This window comes from Fusarium fujikuroi, chromosome FFUJ_chr05, assembly GCF_900079805.1.
Source record: "Fusarium fujikuroi IMI 58289 draft genome, chromosome FFUJ_chr05".
Classification (NCBI taxonomy): Eukaryota; Fungi; Ascomycota; class Sordariomycetes; order Hypocreales; family Nectriaceae; genus Fusarium; species Fusarium fujikuroi.
Genome location: NC_036626.1, coordinates 1,744,700 through 1,764,300, shown reverse-complemented (window position 1 = coordinate 1,764,300; position 19,601 = coordinate 1,744,700). Strand labels below are relative to the sequence as shown.

The 19,601-nt window shown below is 48.8% G+C and overlaps 3 protein-coding genes; 2 read left to right on the top strand and 1 right to left on the bottom strand.

The window, feature by feature from the left end:
* Window positions 1-5,177: 5,177 nt before the first annotated feature.
* FFUJ_07326 (probable clock-controlled protein 6 (CCG-6)) lies at window positions 5,178-5,704 on the top strand (the record flags this gene model as incomplete). XM_023577566.1 has 2 exons in its annotated part: window positions 5,178-5,413; window positions 5,476-5,704. 2 exons carry the CDS (start codon window positions 5,178-5,180, stop codon window positions 5,702-5,704), a joined length of 465 nt encoding a protein of 154 aa, XP_023430618.1.
* A 1,900-nt stretch (window positions 5,705-7,604) lies between these two features.
* FFUJ_07325 (related to acetyl coenzyme A synthetase) lies at window positions 7,605-9,812 on the top strand (the record flags this gene model as incomplete). XM_023577565.1 has 3 exons in its annotated part: window positions 7,605-7,998; window positions 8,057-9,325; window positions 9,373-9,812. 3 exons carry the CDS (start codon window positions 7,605-7,607, stop codon window positions 9,810-9,812), a joined length of 2,103 nt encoding a protein of 700 aa, XP_023430617.1.
* A 437-nt stretch (window positions 9,813-10,249) lies between these two features.
* Window positions 10,250-11,103, bottom strand: FFUJ_07324 (uncharacterized protein; the record flags this gene model as incomplete). XM_023577564.1 has 2 exons in its annotated part: window positions 10,250-10,385; window positions 10,436-11,103. 2 exons carry the CDS (start codon window positions 11,101-11,103, stop codon window positions 10,250-10,252), a joined length of 804 nt encoding a protein of 267 aa, XP_023430616.1.
* Window positions 11,104-19,601: the final 8,498 nt, after the last annotated feature.

The window sequence follows — 19,601 nt, the reverse complement described above, 5'->3', positions numbered from 1 at the left end:
TTCGCATTGTCTGCACCGAGGCAATGACGTACATTACTAATACAACTTTGAAGACGTCAATGGAAGCAATATTTGGCTTCCGCCGAACTTTCGGCCGGGAAGGTCTCCATAAGAGGGACCGACCCATTGTAAGTAGAATACACAACACTAAGACATATTTCCGTAACCAGACATATGTGAGAGGTTATGTGTTAACGACGACGCCCGCTGGCAGCAAACTCGATTGGGACCTCAAAGTGTGTAATAAAGGTAGATCCAAAATGTTTGGATTGAACTGTACTAAAGGATGGTCTGAGGCCGAACTAATAGTTCATGTTTTAATTCGACCACAGAAGCAGTTTGTTGTTGCGCCGGAGTCCTTACTGTAGGAATAGTCAATCAATCAGTCCATGAGGATCCACCACCAGGAGAGGGATCTAATCTCAGCTAGGCTATGCATCCATTCATAAAGGATGAGGATGTCAGTCGAACATGTCGCAGCTTTCAAATATAATATTTACAGCGAAATGGAAAGTGACAATGCTCGGGTTGAACAGGAATAGGCCACATGATAAGACCTTTCAGCCCAATTTCTTCTCCAACATTCATACAACCTTGATGCAGACAAGACCACGCTTCCAACCTCCGAATCCACCAGAGATGGGTTCACTTGATTAAGATACATACGCTATTACGGAGTAGATAGCAGATCAACGCATTTGTCAATACTTCAACGATACCTGATCATGGCAGTCATGCCACCCGGAGACTCGGCAACAAGTAATATCGTCTAGTCGTTAGCCACCATCGGGGTATCATAATCCGATAGTGGTTCAACAGCTAGTAGAGACCAGCTACCAAGCCATTGGATGAAGAGCGACTTGCCTGGCTTTGGGTCCTCTTCAGCACTTCGATTCTGGGCCAAAAGTCCCGGCGACGGCAAATTAGCAAGCCAAATTATCGATCGAGTGCAATTAAACTACTGTTAGTTAATCAGAAGTCGACACTTGGACGGTCCGCGTTTTGGTGCTATATTCTATGGACTAGTTAATCGAGTACCGACTACTGAGTGGACCTAGCAAATGAGGTCTTCCTGGTTGTCTGGGCGAGTAATATAATACAAATCAGGCGAATAATACGCGTCAACATCAACAAAACAACAAAACAGCCTTGGCGTTTGTTTGTAAGTGCTAAATCGATACAAATTGAAGTTTTCAACATGCAAAACCACCAATCTGGTCAAGCCACCGTAGCAAGCGTTGCAGTGGAATAAATCAAACAGTTAGAATGAAGCACCCGACATGGATGATCTGACGACCAAGACAAGTGGTGGAAATGAAGTCTGGGTATCCGTATACCTTTTCCGAATACTGTAATGGAGCCAAGCAGATTTGGGTGGCCAGAAACTTTGCCACTGACAAGCATCTTAATACGTCTCGCTCGATACTGGAAGTGGGCTTGAGAGGCTAGGGGAGGAAAGAAAATACAGGACGCTAATCCTGAATGACAAAAAGACTTAAGTAATATAGCCTAAGTTTAGGATAACTTTTGCTGAGTTTATTTTGACACCCAACAGTAAAGTCTGCTGTTTTCTTGCCCCCCGAGGAGAGGCTTGAGAGGCTTGCGGGAGATCCAGCGCCTTGCTTGGAGTGTGAGCGGGAAAAGACGTAAAGGGATGGTGAAAAATCTTGGCACACCGTTTGGGAAATGTAGGCAAAGACTCGGGCATGAGATTGGAGCTTGAGAAAAGAAGCTTGATCAAAGAGAGTTTCGGGCCAGCAAACCTACATGCTGTAGCTACATCCGCTGCGTTTGTTGAAGATGCAGGAACTGATCGTATGCCAAGCTCTCGATTCTCCATGGCACGCCTCGGATCGCATCGATCAGAGAACCTGGCCTCGCTAGCTTTCTTAGATTAGAAAGCGGCCAAAAGCTTGTCGTTGACCATCAGAAGACTACAGTACCCGATAACCCCTGGGCGATGAATCTCATTTCTGTGGACTTGAGACGTGGGTCGCCATACAAACTTACCAGAGTGATAGTCGAAACTAAGACAAGACAGAGCTACCGAACCGAAAGGCCCCATCGAGAATCCATGACTCGAAAGAGGGTGATGGGGAAAATACGAGACACTGGTGGTGCTTTCGATACTCAGTTTGGAACCGATTCGCCTCGCCTTGTATCAGGGGTTCGCCTCGATTGAAGTCAATGTTAACTGGCTTAATAAAAGCCAGGGGAATGGACAGGCCCTCATCTTCAATCAAAGATAAGGCAGCGAGATATCAAAGATGTCCAGGCTGTCTGATAGCTAAACTATGTTTTAGTGGTTCAAAGGGAAATTATGGAGGGTTGCTAACAGACAGAACCGTCGATTCGCCTTATCATCAGTAGTTACTTTATCCGTGGTGATATCTCGCTGACTGATCTTGGTTTGCTCACTGGAAAGGGATCAGCAAGTACTACACAGAGACTGGTAGGTACGTAGGTTGGTACCAGGCTAGATCTGACATGACAAGGGAGCTTGTATGGGTGGGTGTCAAGACCCCGACCGCCAGACGGATCCGACTGTTTTGAAGCACTCATCAGGGACAACACGGAGCAGCCTGAAGAGGAAAGTTGACAGACTCGAGGCCGTTGCCAACTCAGGATCTAGTCCACTTCTGAACATGGCCGCTTTGTTTCTCAACAACTTCTGTGTGACCCGACCATATGAGGAGCCTTGAGTAACTGTGCTGCTTGAACAGGCTTATTGGTGTAACGTTGGCAGCCATGTGTTTACTGTTGCTTGGGCTCAGTGAGAACTCTGTTTAATGTTCCGGCCTCCTAGGCTCTAGCTTAGACAGCCCCCAGGTCTCCTAACCCCTGCTATAAGGTACAGACATACATGTGTGCCGGAACCCATTCAAAGCCATTGACTACCGCGTGGATAATTGCCCACTCTGCCACTGGAGAGTCCAAGACAAACTAGTCGGTGCACGGTGCATTGCGGATACTGTCCAATGGATGTCGAAGAGGACATTACCATGAGCCATCTCCTTGTGGTCTTGTCTGTTTACTCTATGCTATTGGATTCACAGCTCAGGCATGGCATGATCAATGCGACCAATCAGATGATGGCGCCAGCTCATCGCTGGTGGCGATTATTGCCAGGATTGGCAAGTACGAGCTTCCCACTACTACATGAACGGGTGATATTCGCTGCAGCTTCAGATGAGAGCACAGTTGAGGCAGATAAAGGATGGGTTGGTTTCATTGGAGGGGACTCTTCGAGCCGTGTGATACAGGGAGGAGTGAATACTGCAAAAGTCGAATAAGAGGATTGGCAAGACAGCGGGAAGAGATTTGTTCCTGCATTAGCGGCGCATTATGCCAGGGGAACCGACCAGTGAACGTGCCCTTAATAGGAAGGCCAAAGTCTATTGGACATTACCTGGCAAAGAGCAACGGCGTGGCTGCCTCGCACCCACGCGACAGTCCGTCCATGCTTCTCATTTGATCTTCATTTTTCTATCCGTAAAGTCAAATCATGAGATCTTCAGAATCAGAAAATCCTTCGATAGGCACATACCTTGCGCTTGAGACTTGTCGATCGATCATTCTGATCAAATCTGGGAACCTCTGACTACCTCGCAATGCCTACATTTCAATCTCGTTCATTACTATCTTACTCCATACTCTCTTGTGGAACATGCTTCTATTTCAAACTGGCAAGAATTAACATGTCTAGCAAGTCTGGCTCCTAAGAAAAGACACTGCGACCCCGGAGTTCTGATCATATCACTGGGATATTTGACGTGGAACGTCGGTCCGCTTCGGCTCATCCGACGATAATTATAGACGCAAATCTCTTGCCTCAGTCGGCTCAGTTCGATATCAGCATATGGCAATACTACCCAGTATCTTCTTCCTCGCAATATCACCCGGTATTATTTGTCTATTTCTGGTGTGATATGGGGGAGTAATTTCGGTTTAAAGATTGCAAGTTGAGCATGCATATCTGTAGGCGCTGCGGAAGGTCCGCCGACTTCCAGGTCCCTTTCGCCCCTCTCGTTTCTGGTAAGACTGACTGGTTCCTTTTTTAGCTGCCTCGGTGATGATACCCGCCAGAGCGCAAGACATCCATTTCCATTTGCCGGGGTTCCCACACCAGAGCACGAGGCAAAGTGGAAGGGCCTCCTCTCCCCACACACACGTTCTCAGGGCCCGTTCTCACCTAGCAAGCACCCCTTTCTTGATCTTAGGTGACAATTAGAAGCACGATTTTGCACACACAGAGCAACAGTCGACGCTGTCTAAATGAGGCTCATAATGGCTCTTGATGTTCAAAAGGCTATCGAATTGAACAATACAGTAATACCAAAAGGCGTGATAAAGAGCTTTCTCACAGGGGCTTCGTCTCATTGGTACGAATACACGGTCTAGGGATAGTAGTAGAAGACATAGCTGCTGGTTTCAAGCTTGATATTAATGAATGGCTAATTTTTTGTATTTGGTCAGTTGTTTTCCTCGGCAACAAGCTGCCCAGACACCAGCGTCCACTAAGATAGAACAACTCATGAACTTGTGGTTGTACATATCCTTGAGAGTGTAACTACACTTGCAATCCTGGTAGGATCTGCCCCTAACCATGGTTCAATAATGGCGACTGGGAGAAAGAATTAAGGCTCCCCTGCCGAGCTCATTACATTGAATGTATGTATGTATGGTAGTTTGCCACCGGAACTTGAGCCTAGATGAGCTTATCTTCCTGTCTTTTCCTGACTCTGGTCCGCTCTAGACTTGCACGGGGCCTCTGACACTGGATGAGTGGCCTGCTCGTACACCGTACAGATTTTAATTAATCGATACCTATTCTCAAGGACCCCCCCATGCCCCAGATCCCCTGTCGCTCCAAGTCCCACCCCTCCATTACTGATTCATTCATAGCGGGCCACACCCACGCGCATACCCACACCCCCCGGACCCAAAATCTCATCAACCTCCCTATCAGTCCCTGTCGAGCGACGACCTCATCTTAATATAAAGCTCGAGTCCTCCAGATCTTCAGAGTCTTTTTCCTTCCTTCTTCTTCACCCACACACATTCATTTGCTACTATACCTTGACTTTTAGTCAATTTCATTCGTTACAGCACATCTACAAACTATACCAACTTTCGAGTTACCTTAATTTAATCCCAACCCCAAATAAACCGACAAAATGAAGTTCGCTACTGCTCTCGCTTTCGCTGCTGGCGTCGCTGCCCACGCCAAGAACGTTACCTACACCACCGAGGTCGTCACTGCCTACACCACCTACTGCCCCGGTCCCACTGAGATCGTCCACGGCGACAAGACCTACACTATCACCGAGGCCACCACCCTCACCATCACTGACTGCCCTTGCACTGTCACCAAGCCCGTCATAACCACCTCCGCTGTCGTCTGCCACGACTGGTAAGTTACTGATATCCAATATTCTCAGTCTTATCGGGACATCCATACTGACAGCTTCTCAGCCCTGCTCCTCCCGCCCACCACGGCAACAACTCCACCCTGGTCCCCGTTTACCCTACCGGTAAGCCCGGCCACGGTGGTGAGAGCGGCAAGCCTGGCTCTCCTGCTGGTCCCGGTGCTACCCCCACCGCTGGTGCTCCTTCCGAGGTCCCCACCGCTGGTGCCGGCAAGGTCGCCGCTCTCTCCGGTGCCGGTCTCGCTGCCGTCGTCGGTCTTGCTGCTTTCCTGTAAATCAACAGCTAGCAAGCCTGCTCCACGTCGTGCCTACGATACTTTACGCTCAGTAATACTTAATTCACGTGGGGGCTTCCGTCATTCCTGATGGAGTGGTGTGGAACAGTTAGCGATGGTTTGGTTTCAGTTGGGGATGTAAGCGATCTTTCAGGGAATGTATAGAACTTTTTATTTTGGGTTACGAACATACGGCACGGGAGAACCGGTATACCCTTGCAACGCTCTATGGAGTCTTGTCTAATGATGGCCACGCTTTGCAGGAGTTGAGACATTCTTGTATATGAGTTTTGTCTCGGTGTTCGGAAGGAGCTCGCATATTCCCTGTGTGTGAGATCTTCTTTCGGGGCTGGGAATATAATGTGTTTTTTTGCCTTGAGCAAAACAGGACGATCTTGTCTAGCTTCACTCGCGGTTCGTCTTTGTTTCTGCTCCCATCAATAACTTCAAGAGACGCATTTCCAACCTCGAATCCCGTTTCCTCTTCTTGATACATATTTTTGGGTTGCCGAACGTCTTTAATATTTGCGGTCAGGTTACTGGCGCATATATATATACAAAAAGCCGGGCGTGTTTATGGTCTCTTGTCAATCAGATTCAATGTTATTGCGAGCCTCTGGGAAACCATGTATCATAGTCAAGGCAAAAGCAAGCATTGCTGAGAGGCCAGTTTTGGTCCGGCATTATTAACTCTACTCTGTTGTCGTGTTTGCGCTGTGAATATGTCTTGGGTCTTTGTTTCAGTTGTTATGTGCCGAGACAAAGCTAACGTTGGCTCACTTATTTTACTAACTTATAACTTATTAGCCACGCTTTTTTACTGCCAGTAATACAAGGGCTGCTGAAAAACTAATACTTTCCTACTGTGTTTGTTATCGAAAGCATGTACTTAGACACCTTGCGAGATAGCAATACGCCGTTTATCTTTTCGATGGTGTCATTGTTAGGTATGTATCTTCTCGGCATACAAAAAGATCACATTCCATGAAGAAAAAACAATTTTTGATACGGTGAGGCATACCGTCAGGGTCACCCTGTCAAATTTTTTACAGAACGAGTGTACTTACTACAGTAGTCAGTCAGAGAGCTAAGTGATTCCGAATATCCGGGATATCACCGACTCAGATATAAACCACCAAATAAGCTTTACAGTTTACATGTTACCAACGAACTCAACAATTATTAACTATCACGGCTCGGTCTTGTACCGACCCGGCCGTTACCCGTAAGGTCTACCGGACAAATGGGACGGCCATCTTGGCGTAATGCGGGGAAGGTATCTGGTATGAAGCCAGCGAACCATTTACACTCGCCCTGCCAAGCAAGCTGGGAGAGCCGCAATTGATGAATAGGATAAGAATTTGTTTGGGGGTGGGAATAACCTCGCTGTATGTTGCTTGATACTGCCAGTGTCCAATAGCGCAAGATATTTTCACTGAAGTCGCCTCGCCTTATGACATATCACCTAGCTCCTCAGTCAACAGCACTTCCTTTGATCTGATATCTCTTTTCTTGTGTCAAAGTCAAACTCCCTCACCGGGGCATCGTTCATCAAGTTGGGCCTTTGAAACATCCTTTGGGCGGTCTTATTGCAGGGGAGATCGTCGTCCAGGCAGAGTTGTTTATACACCGTCAAAGACGGCCCGGAATTTGTCGGTAGCGAGGTCCGATGCCGTTGAACCTAAGACAAGCCATTCAATTTATCATATACACTCGGCCCCCTAGCTTATCGGTTTCCACTCCGACATGCCCCTTTAATCGTCATGGTTGCTATTTGTTGTCAAGATATCCTTCCCTGCCAAAGCCATTGGCATCGACAAAATCACGGCGTTACTCATCCATGCCAAGTACTGCATTGAATAAGGAGCCCAAGATACAAGGTAAGAACGGAATGCCAGCTATGCCTCACAACCAACAAGATCAACACATACAAGACGAGGTACTTCGGCATAGTCTTGAGAACCCTGAAGACTTCTGGAGACACCAAGCCGAGCATCTTCACTGGCATAAACCATACTCTTCAACCATCCAGCTCACTCAGAAAACTCTCAAGAACGGTGTCACACATGATAGCTGGGAGTGGTTTCCAGGCGGCGAGATATCTACTTGTTACAATTGCGTTGATCGACATGTACTTGATGGGCATGGCGACTCCATCGCACTCTACTTTGACAGTCCTGTGACAAACACAAAGGAAAAATATACATACGGCCAGCTTCTCAGCGAAGTTGAGACTCTTGCTGGTGCCCTCAGAGAGCAGGGGATACAGAAGGGCGATGTAGTCCTGCTGTATAGTAAGTAGACCATGCATCGTCCTCCTACAGTGGTGCTGGCAGCTAACTTGAGTAATAGTGCCTACGATTCCCGCTGCCGTGATAGGTATTCTTGCTGCTAATCGACTGGGCGCTATCCATTCTATTGTGTTTGGTGGGTTTGCCCCTAATGCTCTGGCGCAACGTATCGATTCATGCCGTCCTGTGGCTATTCTGACGGCGTCTTGTGGTATCGATGGCAACAAGCCTCCAATTGCATATAAAGGCTTGGTAGAGGAAGCGATACGGCTGGCTGGTCATAAACCCCATAAAGTTATTGTCTGGCAAAGACATCAGCTCCGTTGGAATCTCGACCACGAGACTGGTCAGCTCGACTGGGACACGTTAGTCGACAGTGCCCGATCTCGAGGAATCAAGGCGGACTGTGTGCCAGTCAAGAGCACCGACCCTATTTATATCATCCACACTTCAGGCACCACTGGAACCCCAAAGGGTGTACTCCGCGATGCTGGTGGTCACGCTGTCGGTCTGCACCTGTCCATAAGTTACCTGTTCAACATTCACGGACCTGGGTGTGTTTCTTTTACGGCATCGGATATTGGCTGGATCGTCGGTCACTCGTACATCATCTACGGCCCACTCCTCACGGGAGCTGCAACTGTCTTGTACGAGGGCAAGCCCGTCGGCACCCCTGATGTATCGTCGTTCTGGAGAATAGTTGAAGAGTACAAAGTCAACACCATGTTTACAGCGCCAACAGCTCTACGTGCAATCAGGCGCGATGACCCCAATAACCAATCCTTCATCGATTACGGCAACCGGGGTGCTCTCAAGAGTTTGCGAGCTCTCTTCCTCGCTGGAGAACGCTCCGAACCTACTCTTGTCGACAGTTATCAGCAGCTCATGGCTCAATACTGCGCTAAAAACGCAGCCGTAGTTGATAATTGGTGGTCTACAGAAGTTGGTTCCCCCATCACGGGGCGAGCGCTCGTTCCGCACGCAGGCAAGCATCGCAAGACGGAAGTTCGTGGACATCCTCCTCCTTGCCTGAAGGCTGGTAGTGCTGGGAAAGCAATGCCTGGCTTTGACGTTCGTATTGTGGATGATGAGGGCAATGAGGTTGAGAGGGGATCCATGGGAAATATTGTCTTGGCAATGCCTCTCGCTCCGACAGGATTTCGCACGCTGTGGCAGGATGAAGAACGCTTTTGGAAAGGCTACTTGAAAAGATTTCAGGGAAAGTGGCTTGATACCGGTGATTCAGGCTGGATCGACCAGCAAGGTTATGTCCATGTGATGGCACGCAGCGACGATGTTTTGAATGTCAGCGCGCATCGTCTCTCAAGCGGTACGTTTATATTTCTTCCAACTTTGGTATGGGCTAACAGTGCTTAGGATCTATTGAGCAGGCTGTTGCAGCTCATCCTCGTGTCGTTGAAGCTTGTATTGTCGGCGTACCAGATTCACTCAAGGGTCAGCTTCCTTTCGCCTTCGTAGCACTTTCGGGACAAGGCTGTGCAGATCCAGCAGCGCCGAGTGAACTAGTCGTCAAGGAAATACAGCAGTTAGTCCGTGGCCAGGTGGGTGCTATAGCCTCACTAGGCGGCATCATCCAGGGCAAAGGAATGATTCCCAAAACAAGGTCTGGCAAAATGCTACGACGGGTCCTCAAGGAGATGGTGGAGAACGCCATTCGTGGTGACTTTGACAAGGAAGTTGCGGTTCCTGGCACGATTGAAGACGTGTCGACTTTGACTGTTGCCCGTGCCAGGATCAGGGAGTACTTTGAACGAGCAGAAACTGAGACGGATGGCATGGTGAAGGCTCGCCTATAGAGCAGGTTTAATATGAGCGGCCCTTCTGAACATAACGGATCTTTCTGGTAAATACGAGTGGTGTGATATTGGTGGAAGATACAGTGACTTGGTTTCTTCATCCAGCGTCGATTTCACGTTGGCAGATGAGCCGCGCACGATATTCTGACACTCAATCTACTTACTTAACAATGGATCGTTGCTGAGTGAAAGCCAGTTCGAGACAAGCCTCCGTTGCCCGCGAGGGCGTGTCAGACTCCAGCATTCTATATCGCAGCCGCATTCGTAACCACAGATATCCTATCCCACGCTACCGACCATTTACTTGGAGCAAAAGACTCCCCGATGTTTGACCATTCGTAACCGGAGATATAGGTGTAAGGTTGTGGCCGAAACTTCTTATGGCCCCTATCCTAGGCTCCGGTAAACAAAGACATAACTCTTTCGGTGAGTACAGCTCAGTCCTTGGATGACTGGCCACTCGACTGCCTCGAGAAGAGGCTATATACGCTGTCCTGTGCCTTGGGTGCTATCTTGGTACTGGAGAAGCGTGCTTCGGGTAGTCTTTTCCCAGCCTGCAGGCTTTCAAGGATCCTATCAATAGCATTAGTCGTAGCTCAAGTACAAATGAGAGTTACAGGTACCATTCAACACCAACAAACTTAACTCCACATCCAGCCGTTCTGCTAATCTCCTTTTCTAGTTTCCCTCCAGCAAGGCCTCGTCCAGCACCTGAGTATCGTCCAGCTGATCTTCCTAGAATGACATGGGTGACTTTCCGACGACCGAGGTGCAGTGACATCTGACCTCCGTGCTCGGTGACAAGCTGCTTGAGCTTGAGATCTGATACGAGGGGGAAACAACTCCCGTTAACGTAAACAGTCACCCCATCAAACATCCGTCGGCGAGGTAGCTCTGCTTCTCTCTCTTCGTCCTCCAGTTTTCTTGATTCCATAAGTGCTTCATATCCTTTTCCCTGAGCCTCATCCTTCACCCCCATACTCTCACGCATCTTGCCTGGTTGCACGAGCATGTCCTTTACGCTCCGCTGTGCCCTTTCCTTCACGGCCTTGGGGACCAACATCTTGCGCTTCACATCGTAATCCTCTGAGCCAGCACCCCATGTGTCGCTCAGACGCTCTCCACCGGATAAGCCGCTGCGAAATTGGCTGTTGAGCTTGCGGTTACGGGACTCGCGCCAGCCAGTTCCGGGGCATGATTCCGGACGTTGGTGGCCGCTTGACGATGAGTTCCATGGGTCAAAAGATGCAGCGTGTTGAGGCTCGGTGGCTTTTCGTATAGGGTGTGACATTTCTTTTTCTTTTCGCTTATGACGGAGGGTTATGGCTTAACATCACCGGTTCCAGTTTTGAGTGAGTTGTGATGTGATGATGAAGCGTTCTTTGTCTTGTGGGGGTGCGTTACTGTCATTTTCTTGTCTTTGTGTCATGTTGTGTCCGCTTTTGGCGCTGGCGCGTGTCACTAACTATCATATCCACGACTTTCTTGTTGACTTGTACAGGACCTATACGCGTAGTCACATGAGTCTGATTAAAGCGTCTACCCTATACTTTGATACCACTTCAGCAGTAGTTGAGATTATATCATTTTACATTTGACTACATTATCGCATGTCGTTTCCGTGTCTTTTATACGGTGTGTTTATTTTAGCATGCCGTCCATTCCATTTTGATTCATGACAGAACTAGTTGGATTTGTGGTGTCAGAATAGGGGAACGGGGACGAATATTGTCTGTTCACCACCATCAAAACCTTCAATCGACATGACAGGATACACTCCTTTATTCTGTTCTCACCGCCCAGCCCGGAAGGGGAGAGCAAAGATCATAGTCTAGTGAATTACCCAGTCCCTCATTGGATGAAGGAGAATGCCAACAAAGCCCACTGCAAACATGATGTGCATTGGATCTATGTAATATCACGGGCATCGCTCCAACTAGTGCTGTGCTGTGCACGATGAACCTGGTAGGCCATATACCCGAAGCGGCCAATAGTTTGCTGCGGTACGGAGTAGGATATGTTGATTAACCAAACCCAAAATCCCCGTTACCTAGGCAGGCAGACCTCCTGGCAGGCAAGAGTAGCAGGATATGGCATGGCATGGTATTACATGACATATGTTAGACTACTATGTAGTCAGAATGCATCCGCGGCTTGCAACCTGTCTCACGCGCTGCAGCGGGCGGGTAGAGCCGCGCGCCCACCTCAACCCAGGTGCGTACAGTACCTAATAAGCAAGCTCAGTTGAACATGTCACCTGAACTCTCATCTATCACCTTGATAAAAGTATGTGTGTCATGCAAGGCTCAGGATCAAGCTCAGGGTCAGGACCGGGCTTGGGCTTAGGCCTGGACTTCGGCTGAGGCCTCTCTATCTGACATGCGGGCTCGATCCCGTTCAATTCCCTCCCTCTCAGTCTCAGCTCTTCAATCCCTCACGGCTGCCCTCTGACCATCCTCTGACCCTTGGGCCCAGACCTAATATACATTGTCATGATACACGAATTGCCTGGACCAGTTGGTGCCATGTCAATCACATAACACATCTCATGTATCCCTGTCACCCTCAACTTCATCACATTGACCCTTGTCTGAAAGGCCCGTTCCTCTCGCAACTCGGCCTTGAACATCCACCCGGTGAACGGCCCGTCTCGTCTCGCCGAGTTTGCTTCTACGTACATAGTTACCTACTCCGTACAGGCACCAGCGACTCCAGCCCTGGCCATTCCATGTTCATGTTCATGTTCATGTTCATGTCATGTCATGTCACAGTCCTGGGCCATTTAATTTCTCTTTCCTCCCCCTTCGTAAAGATATTAGATTGTCTAGGTCCCTTCCTCCCTCTTGGCCAACAAGCCTCAACCTTCAATTCTTCATGGATTCGGACAATGCCAAACACAAAAGACCGATCGCTTGACGGCTCGACCAGGATCTTTGGAACTCGATACAACCCAAGACGAGGTGGAGGCGTTGACCAAAAACTATCCTTTCCTTGCCTTGCTCAACAAACGAAAGCATTTGCCACCAATAATCCAGACCAGCATTTCAAGCACCACCTCCAATCATCTGTACGTACATTCCAGTATGCATAACATACCTGCAGCACCCCTCTCCGAAATAACAGAGATATTGTGATCTGGCGTATGGCAAAGAGGTATCTGCACAGTACATTAGTACTATAACTTTAGCTTGATTGAGGCTTTGCATCACATGGGCATGGAGGGTAATAGCATCTTCGACCAGGAGCACAATGAATCAAACACATCCTCCCACTGCTATTTTCGTCCCTTTTCCTCGATCGAGAGTGACTGACATGCTGACATGGGCCGCCCCAGCAGATGCATACATACAAACCAGATGCGGCCGTCTGCTTCATTAAGTTCCTGCCATCTGAATTAATTATGTGCTTCTATGAATATGCTACTCAGATCAGGGGCTCTCCCTCAGGAACCCATCGTTGAGGACCTTGGCCGCCAAAGTCAGGAGATCTGACATCCCGGCTTCTCAGCCACCTCTGCCCATCGACCTCCATGTGTCCCTAGCAGATAGGCCATACCCTTTGGCTTGTCAGGATCTTTCGTGCTCTGTTGAAACACATATTCGTACATTACGAATTAACACCACGGTCGCCCGGCCTGCATGCACGTACGCGTGCATGCATGAAGGCTTCCCGTTCCGTACATTAGCTGCCAGGTGGATAGCCATCATGTCCCTCCGGCCCCTCAAACACCCCGCTGCTTGATGTGATGTGCGGGAAGGCTAACGGAGTGGGCAGCACATAGAATCGCGATATTGTCACTTCACGCAATGCAATCGAAGGCACCAGGCACGATGCAATGTTTTCCCGTGGTCGATATAATTTCTGAATCGCCCTGAATCGCCCCCAGGTGGTTCTGAGGCTGAGACCTTCCCCAAGCCGTGGCACCTTTCCCACGTAGCCATGATCATGATGCGATCCTGCAATATCTCGATGAGGACAGCCTGTGTCACGCAAGACTCTTTCAGTCTGATTTTCACTGAGGCCCTTGTGGACCACCACTAGCAGCAGATGCGGAGTACATGCATGCTACTTACCCGTCAAGCTCCAACCAGCATGATGCTGACAGGGAACGATGCTATCATGGCTTGGCTTCCCTTGAGATCTGTTTGGTTATGGCCTTGTGGAGCTTGAAGTGAGCTGGCAGCCAAGTCGTGCCGTTATCATAACAAGGCCACCCTTGTTGACTGACGCCCAAGGCCACCACAAAGGGGGTCGCGTTAGAGGCCAGTACTGTACAAGTGTACATCTCACACTGAAAGGTACAATTGGGTCAGAGAATAGCGGTGAGGGTAACACTAGGCTCTAAAAAGCCACTATCGGGGCGCAAAAAACTGACGGCACTTCAAGGCTCTTTCAATATGATTTTGATACCATACACGACAGAGTCCACAGTCCCTGGAAAGACCGCGACCTACTGCTCCATCAGCATGATGGAGAACTCGCAGCATGAAATTGGGTGCGTATGCAAGCATAGGTCAGATCTCTCAACAGGGTCGGCTCCAAGGCAGAGTTACAGGAGCGCACTAAGCGCTGCCAGATCGCATCTGGGGATTAAGAACGCAGCGGCAGTATGTGGACAAAGCCCCGAACTCCGGAGGCCGGGGTGAGCATCCATGGCACTGGGCAAAACATCCCGGAGTCGTTCAAAGCACCATTGCCATGCTCTGGTGATTGCAGGCAAGTTACAAACTTCAGGTTAAGTTCACGATGCATTATTCCCTGGACTGTGGCAAGAAATTGGTAGCAGGTCTTGCACGATGTGCACGTCCAGAGACCGTCGGGAGACAACAACCGAGAAGATGCGGACACAGGACAGACAAGTAATCTGAAAGCTTCATCTGATGACCTCGGAGTCTATCGAGGTTGCGTCCTGGTCGTTGAGGAGCTGGTGGCGGCGGTGGGTGGTGTGCCAGAGACGTGGTGAGCTATCATTGGATTGAGATATAGCGACTGGGCCAGAACGAAATGCCATCATAGCTTCCTAGTTAGCCGCAAGAGAAGCTCGACACTCGTCGTACATGGCTTGTAGTATTGCAATTGCTTCACTGTTTGGAGACTGCATGGAACTTCAAGCGTTGGAACTCAGTGGGTTTCCCTGCCTCCTCCAAGAACTTGAATGCTCCCGACATGTTTCTCGGCTGGAGGCCAGCCTCGGAACAGAAAATCGCCAGAGTCTTCAACATGGCCAAACTCGGTGGGGCACTTTTGTCAGCACTCAACAGCCCAGGCCCCAGTTGCTCTTCCCACTGTGCCATCTGCATCTGACAGCACGACGAACGGGTAGACTAGAGTCAGGATCCCCCACCAACGACTGACTAACGTGCACCGGTGTGCCAGGTAGTGGACGCCCTAAGGCTCTAGAAGGTAAACGTGGCGACTCAACTCACTGGCTAAGTCTTGGCGACCAGGCTCCCCCACGGCATCTTGGAGCAGTCCAGTCAATGGCCGCTTAGACTCAGAGGGCTCACACGCGGGTCTGAGGACGGCTGGTTGGTTTTGAAACGCCCCAACAGGGGCCCATGTTTGTTCTTCCCGATGATAATGCCATTTTAATTGGACAGCCTTTAGACTTGCAGCTACATAGCCGCTGTGCAGAACATGCGAGTGCTCAAGCCAGCATGTCCACCATGCCATCCTTGTCGACCGGGAACAAGGGCGGCTGCAGGGACTGAAGCTTCTAGGAGGCCAGGTTCAACGATATGTAAAGTAGACCAAGCCCTTCTTGGATATCGTGAGGATAAGGATCATGACGGGGAGCATTACTAACCATACCGCAAGGGCTTGCACCTTAGGCAAGGTGATTTCCGAGTTCCGGCTCCCAGAATCACAATGAATTGTTTCGTATGTGGACTGTTTGTCGAGCATGTGGTTTCCAAGCACATACATACGCTGATCAAGTTCTCCAGGCAGTAACTCTGGTCCCATCACGAGTTGGTTTGTAAGTTTAAGTCGAGCAACAAGTTACTAAGCCACAGCACTTGGATTATGGTAACAGAGGGTTGGACGACGACACTTCCAAAGAGTTGGTCTTTTATCTGCCTACTTTTGACCATGCGGTATGCTCTTGATCGACCAGATGCACCATGTGGGCATTTGAATGTAGCAAATTGCTATTCGAAACCACGAATAGCATACTGGTACATAAGAATTGTCAGGGTTGTGGAATAGTATATGTTAGCGAATGGATAACGATAGGAGCCCTGTCGTTGCAGTGATATGAACATACGAAGACAGTGTGTTAGATATCGACTGAGTGCCTCATCAGGGATGGATCGTATGGCTAGTGCCGAGATTGGCTGATACGAATCCGAACCAAACCGACGACGGGGTACGTGGTTGACATTCATGTGTTAAAAGCTTATGAGGATCTGTTAGAATATCAATGCCCGAATGATTGATGACTAGCTGTGAGGATCTGGCCACAGTCCACTCATGTGCTAAACCTGTTGCTTGCCTCGGGTCTAATTCTGTTGGAGTGTTTTTGAAGGGAACGGGTTTATACCCGTGGATCAGATATAAGGAAATGGTACGATGAAGTCGAGAAAAAGCAAAACTGCAATCCCCCATGCGCTGTCAGAGTAGCATCAGCGACAAATAGCTTCGCGGACATGCCCGGCAGGTGAACCGCAAAAATATCCAGGGAAAGGCCCCAATCAGACTGTGCGGGGTTATTGTTGCCTATCGATTGATCACGGAATGGAATACGTGAGAGGTTGGGCTGACTGATCGAATGCCAGGTGTCGCAAGATTGGGTTGCTGGATTGAGATTATTTCTGAACAATGGCCTGTCTCAACCCGTCCAGCCGTCCAACGCATGCTCACAACACTATGGTATGTGAGACAAGCATTCCGTATCAAGAATAGATTGAGGACGTCTTCTGAAGGACTCGGGGCATGTTGTGTGTGGCTGGACATGTGTCCTCCATTGAAACGTGCTGGGTAACGTGGGGTAAGCCAGTCGGGGGAAGCCAGCTGTCAAGCTCCAGTATGCAAATATGGCGGGCCAGTTGAACAGATCGACAAGTCGTCTGTTCATATTTGCTGGACGGAGATGGAGGCAGCTGTTGTGATTGACATCCAGGCCAAAAACAAAAGCAACAACTCGCTGGAACATAGCAAAGACACCAGAACGACGGTAGAAAGCTAGCGAACAGACAATTGATATCAGTGACCACAATTTCTCTGGCGTCTATGTAGAAAAAACGTTCTTGCTCCACATCCCTACTAGCTCAAGTAACGGCTGGAAGCCAGCATGAAGAGTACGTCCCCAACTTGGAGATTTTGTCTCTAGAGGGGTAGATATCCTCGAGTATCCTATTCGATCATTGACTTTAGGCCAAGGCGTGAGGATTGCTCCAAAAGTAAAGAGAGACAACAACCACATGTTTTGCCTCTTCCTCGTTCGATATATGAGGCGGGTTGGATTTGCGACTATAACGGCTGGCAATGGTTGGTGGTGGAGACTAGAGGCGGGAAGAGATCGAGGGTTCCATTCTTTTTTGGGGTACCTCATGTTCCATGGTGGAAGTATCGGTACTTTGCCCGGAAATGCCTGCCACAGTGCGCCGTTTGTTCCTTCCCGTTTGATGTGTTCGGATGTTGACGTCCCTCGGAGCGAGACTCGACGAGGGAGAGAGAAAAAAGAAAGAACGTGGAAGGATAACTAACCATTTGGGTATCAAGTTGCGAGTTTCGACAATTTGATGAGATACCGCGGCAAACTGATTATCAAGGACGTGACTTTTTATTTTACTTTATGTACTTATTTTACATTCTTTCTTTCTTACTTCTTGCTCTCTTTCTTTTCTTTTCAAGTACAGTTATTGAATTGTGTGCTACTTGGCTGAGAGGAAGTGGAAAAGAAAAAGCAATTTCAGTCAAAACATGCATGTATCCCAGACTGACAGCTTACCTGTCAGATTGTACATCGACTCGCAACCATAAGTCTCTTAGTGTTAAGTCCCTAATGTGAAACCAGCCGGCTCCAGACCCGAGTTTGCGTCTCATGTTCTAAACTGATATCTGTTCTAAGCTGTTCTCGACATGCATCTCATGGTACCTGCATCAACCCTACATAAACATTGTCCTAGTTATATCTTGAGGCAACATACATACGTGAGTTAGTCCAAGCCTATGAGATAATCCCATAGCCCCTTAAGAAAGTTTCACTTTAGATCGGCCAGGATCGTGCGTATTGTCGAGTTCCTCCGAATGGTTGCCGCCGAGTCACTTGTTTGGCGCCAAACCCCAGCCTCGCCGACTTGGTACGAATGGACCTTTGCTACAAGGAATAACCTGCGAGGTTGATCTCCCTCGTACATACATACTATGTACATACCCATTGTCGTCTCTAGGGTCCGCCAGCACCCGTGTTAGCCTCTTGCCCAGCCTTCTCTTTTCTCTCGGCTGCAGGAACCGATGATATCCCATCATGCCCTCGGCGGAAATCGTGCATGAGGTTGCAGTACGCTCACTAGCCTGTGTACATTAGGCACCTCAGTGTGTAGTGCAACAGAAGAGTTATGCGCGGTTGTTTAGGGTAAATTTCTAGAAAGATTACTCACGTTTTACATTATCTATGCCCGTTGTGTGTACGCTCTATCGCTTATCCATGCCAACTAACCGTTCTCCACAAATGTGTTAAATTTTCGAAGAGTCAACCAACGAACAAAAAGCTAGATCTCACTTTGGCGAGACACTCATATAAACACAGGCTACAACCCTCATGATGGAAATTTACCTCGGAGCGAAACCCCAGCGGAGGCTCGATTTCGGGGTGTCGTGGTTGACTGGAGGTAGATTTCGTCACACGCCTCAGTTATCCCCTATCGGAGAGATCGAGGAGAAAAGCCGAACACCTGCGCCATTTGCCATATGAGGCAGGTAGTGATTCATTGCCAGACGCTTAAGCATGTGCGGCCGAGATACATTTTAAAAAGCCAGACTTACGTGAACAATGTAGATGCAACGGGCACGAGGGTCATATGGTATTGTCTTGACCGAGGTTTTCGGAAACTTGTTTTACTGGTGGTCAGTAACAAGATCTATCATGAGTTGGGAGCGAGGTTCATTCAGTTTTCGTAAGGTAGTTGGGTTAGTTGCTAGTCTTCTCCACGTATTCTCTAACGCGATTAAAATAAACCCCAGAGGAAAAAAAAACCGAAAGAGCCAAGCCAAGGGATGACGTTCCTAAGGCTCAGCCTCGTGGCATTATGTGAATCATATGCATCGAAGAATATCATACATCCACTTATGCACATCCCAGGACCAGCTTGTTTATGTATGCATCGATATGCACCTTAAGAGGGAGTGGCAGCCTGGCCCTGTCACACTGGCCCTGGTTGGCTGAGCTTGTTGTGTATCTTGCATAAGGTCCCGGTCAACGGTGTGTAAGGACCATGTAGACACACATACAGTACAGTAGTGTCGGCTTGGTGGGCAGCACAAGATCTACACCACAGGCTCGCTAAGTTTGCATATCTCGAGGCTGTTCGTTTCTAGACCAGTTTTATCAGATATCTGGTTGTTTATCTCCATGATCGCAATTATCGGTGTCGGGATGTCGCGCCGCTCCGAGGAAGAACCATGAAAAAAACTTGTCTTCTCACTAAGGTAGTAGTAACAAGAGATCCCCGCCCACAGACGTACCACCCTGGTCAAAATGGTGTCAAACCCAGCTTCAACCGGTCAGACCCTTTATCGGTGCCTCGGTATGATGCGGTAGGTACTTTTGGGTCGTGAACAATGTAT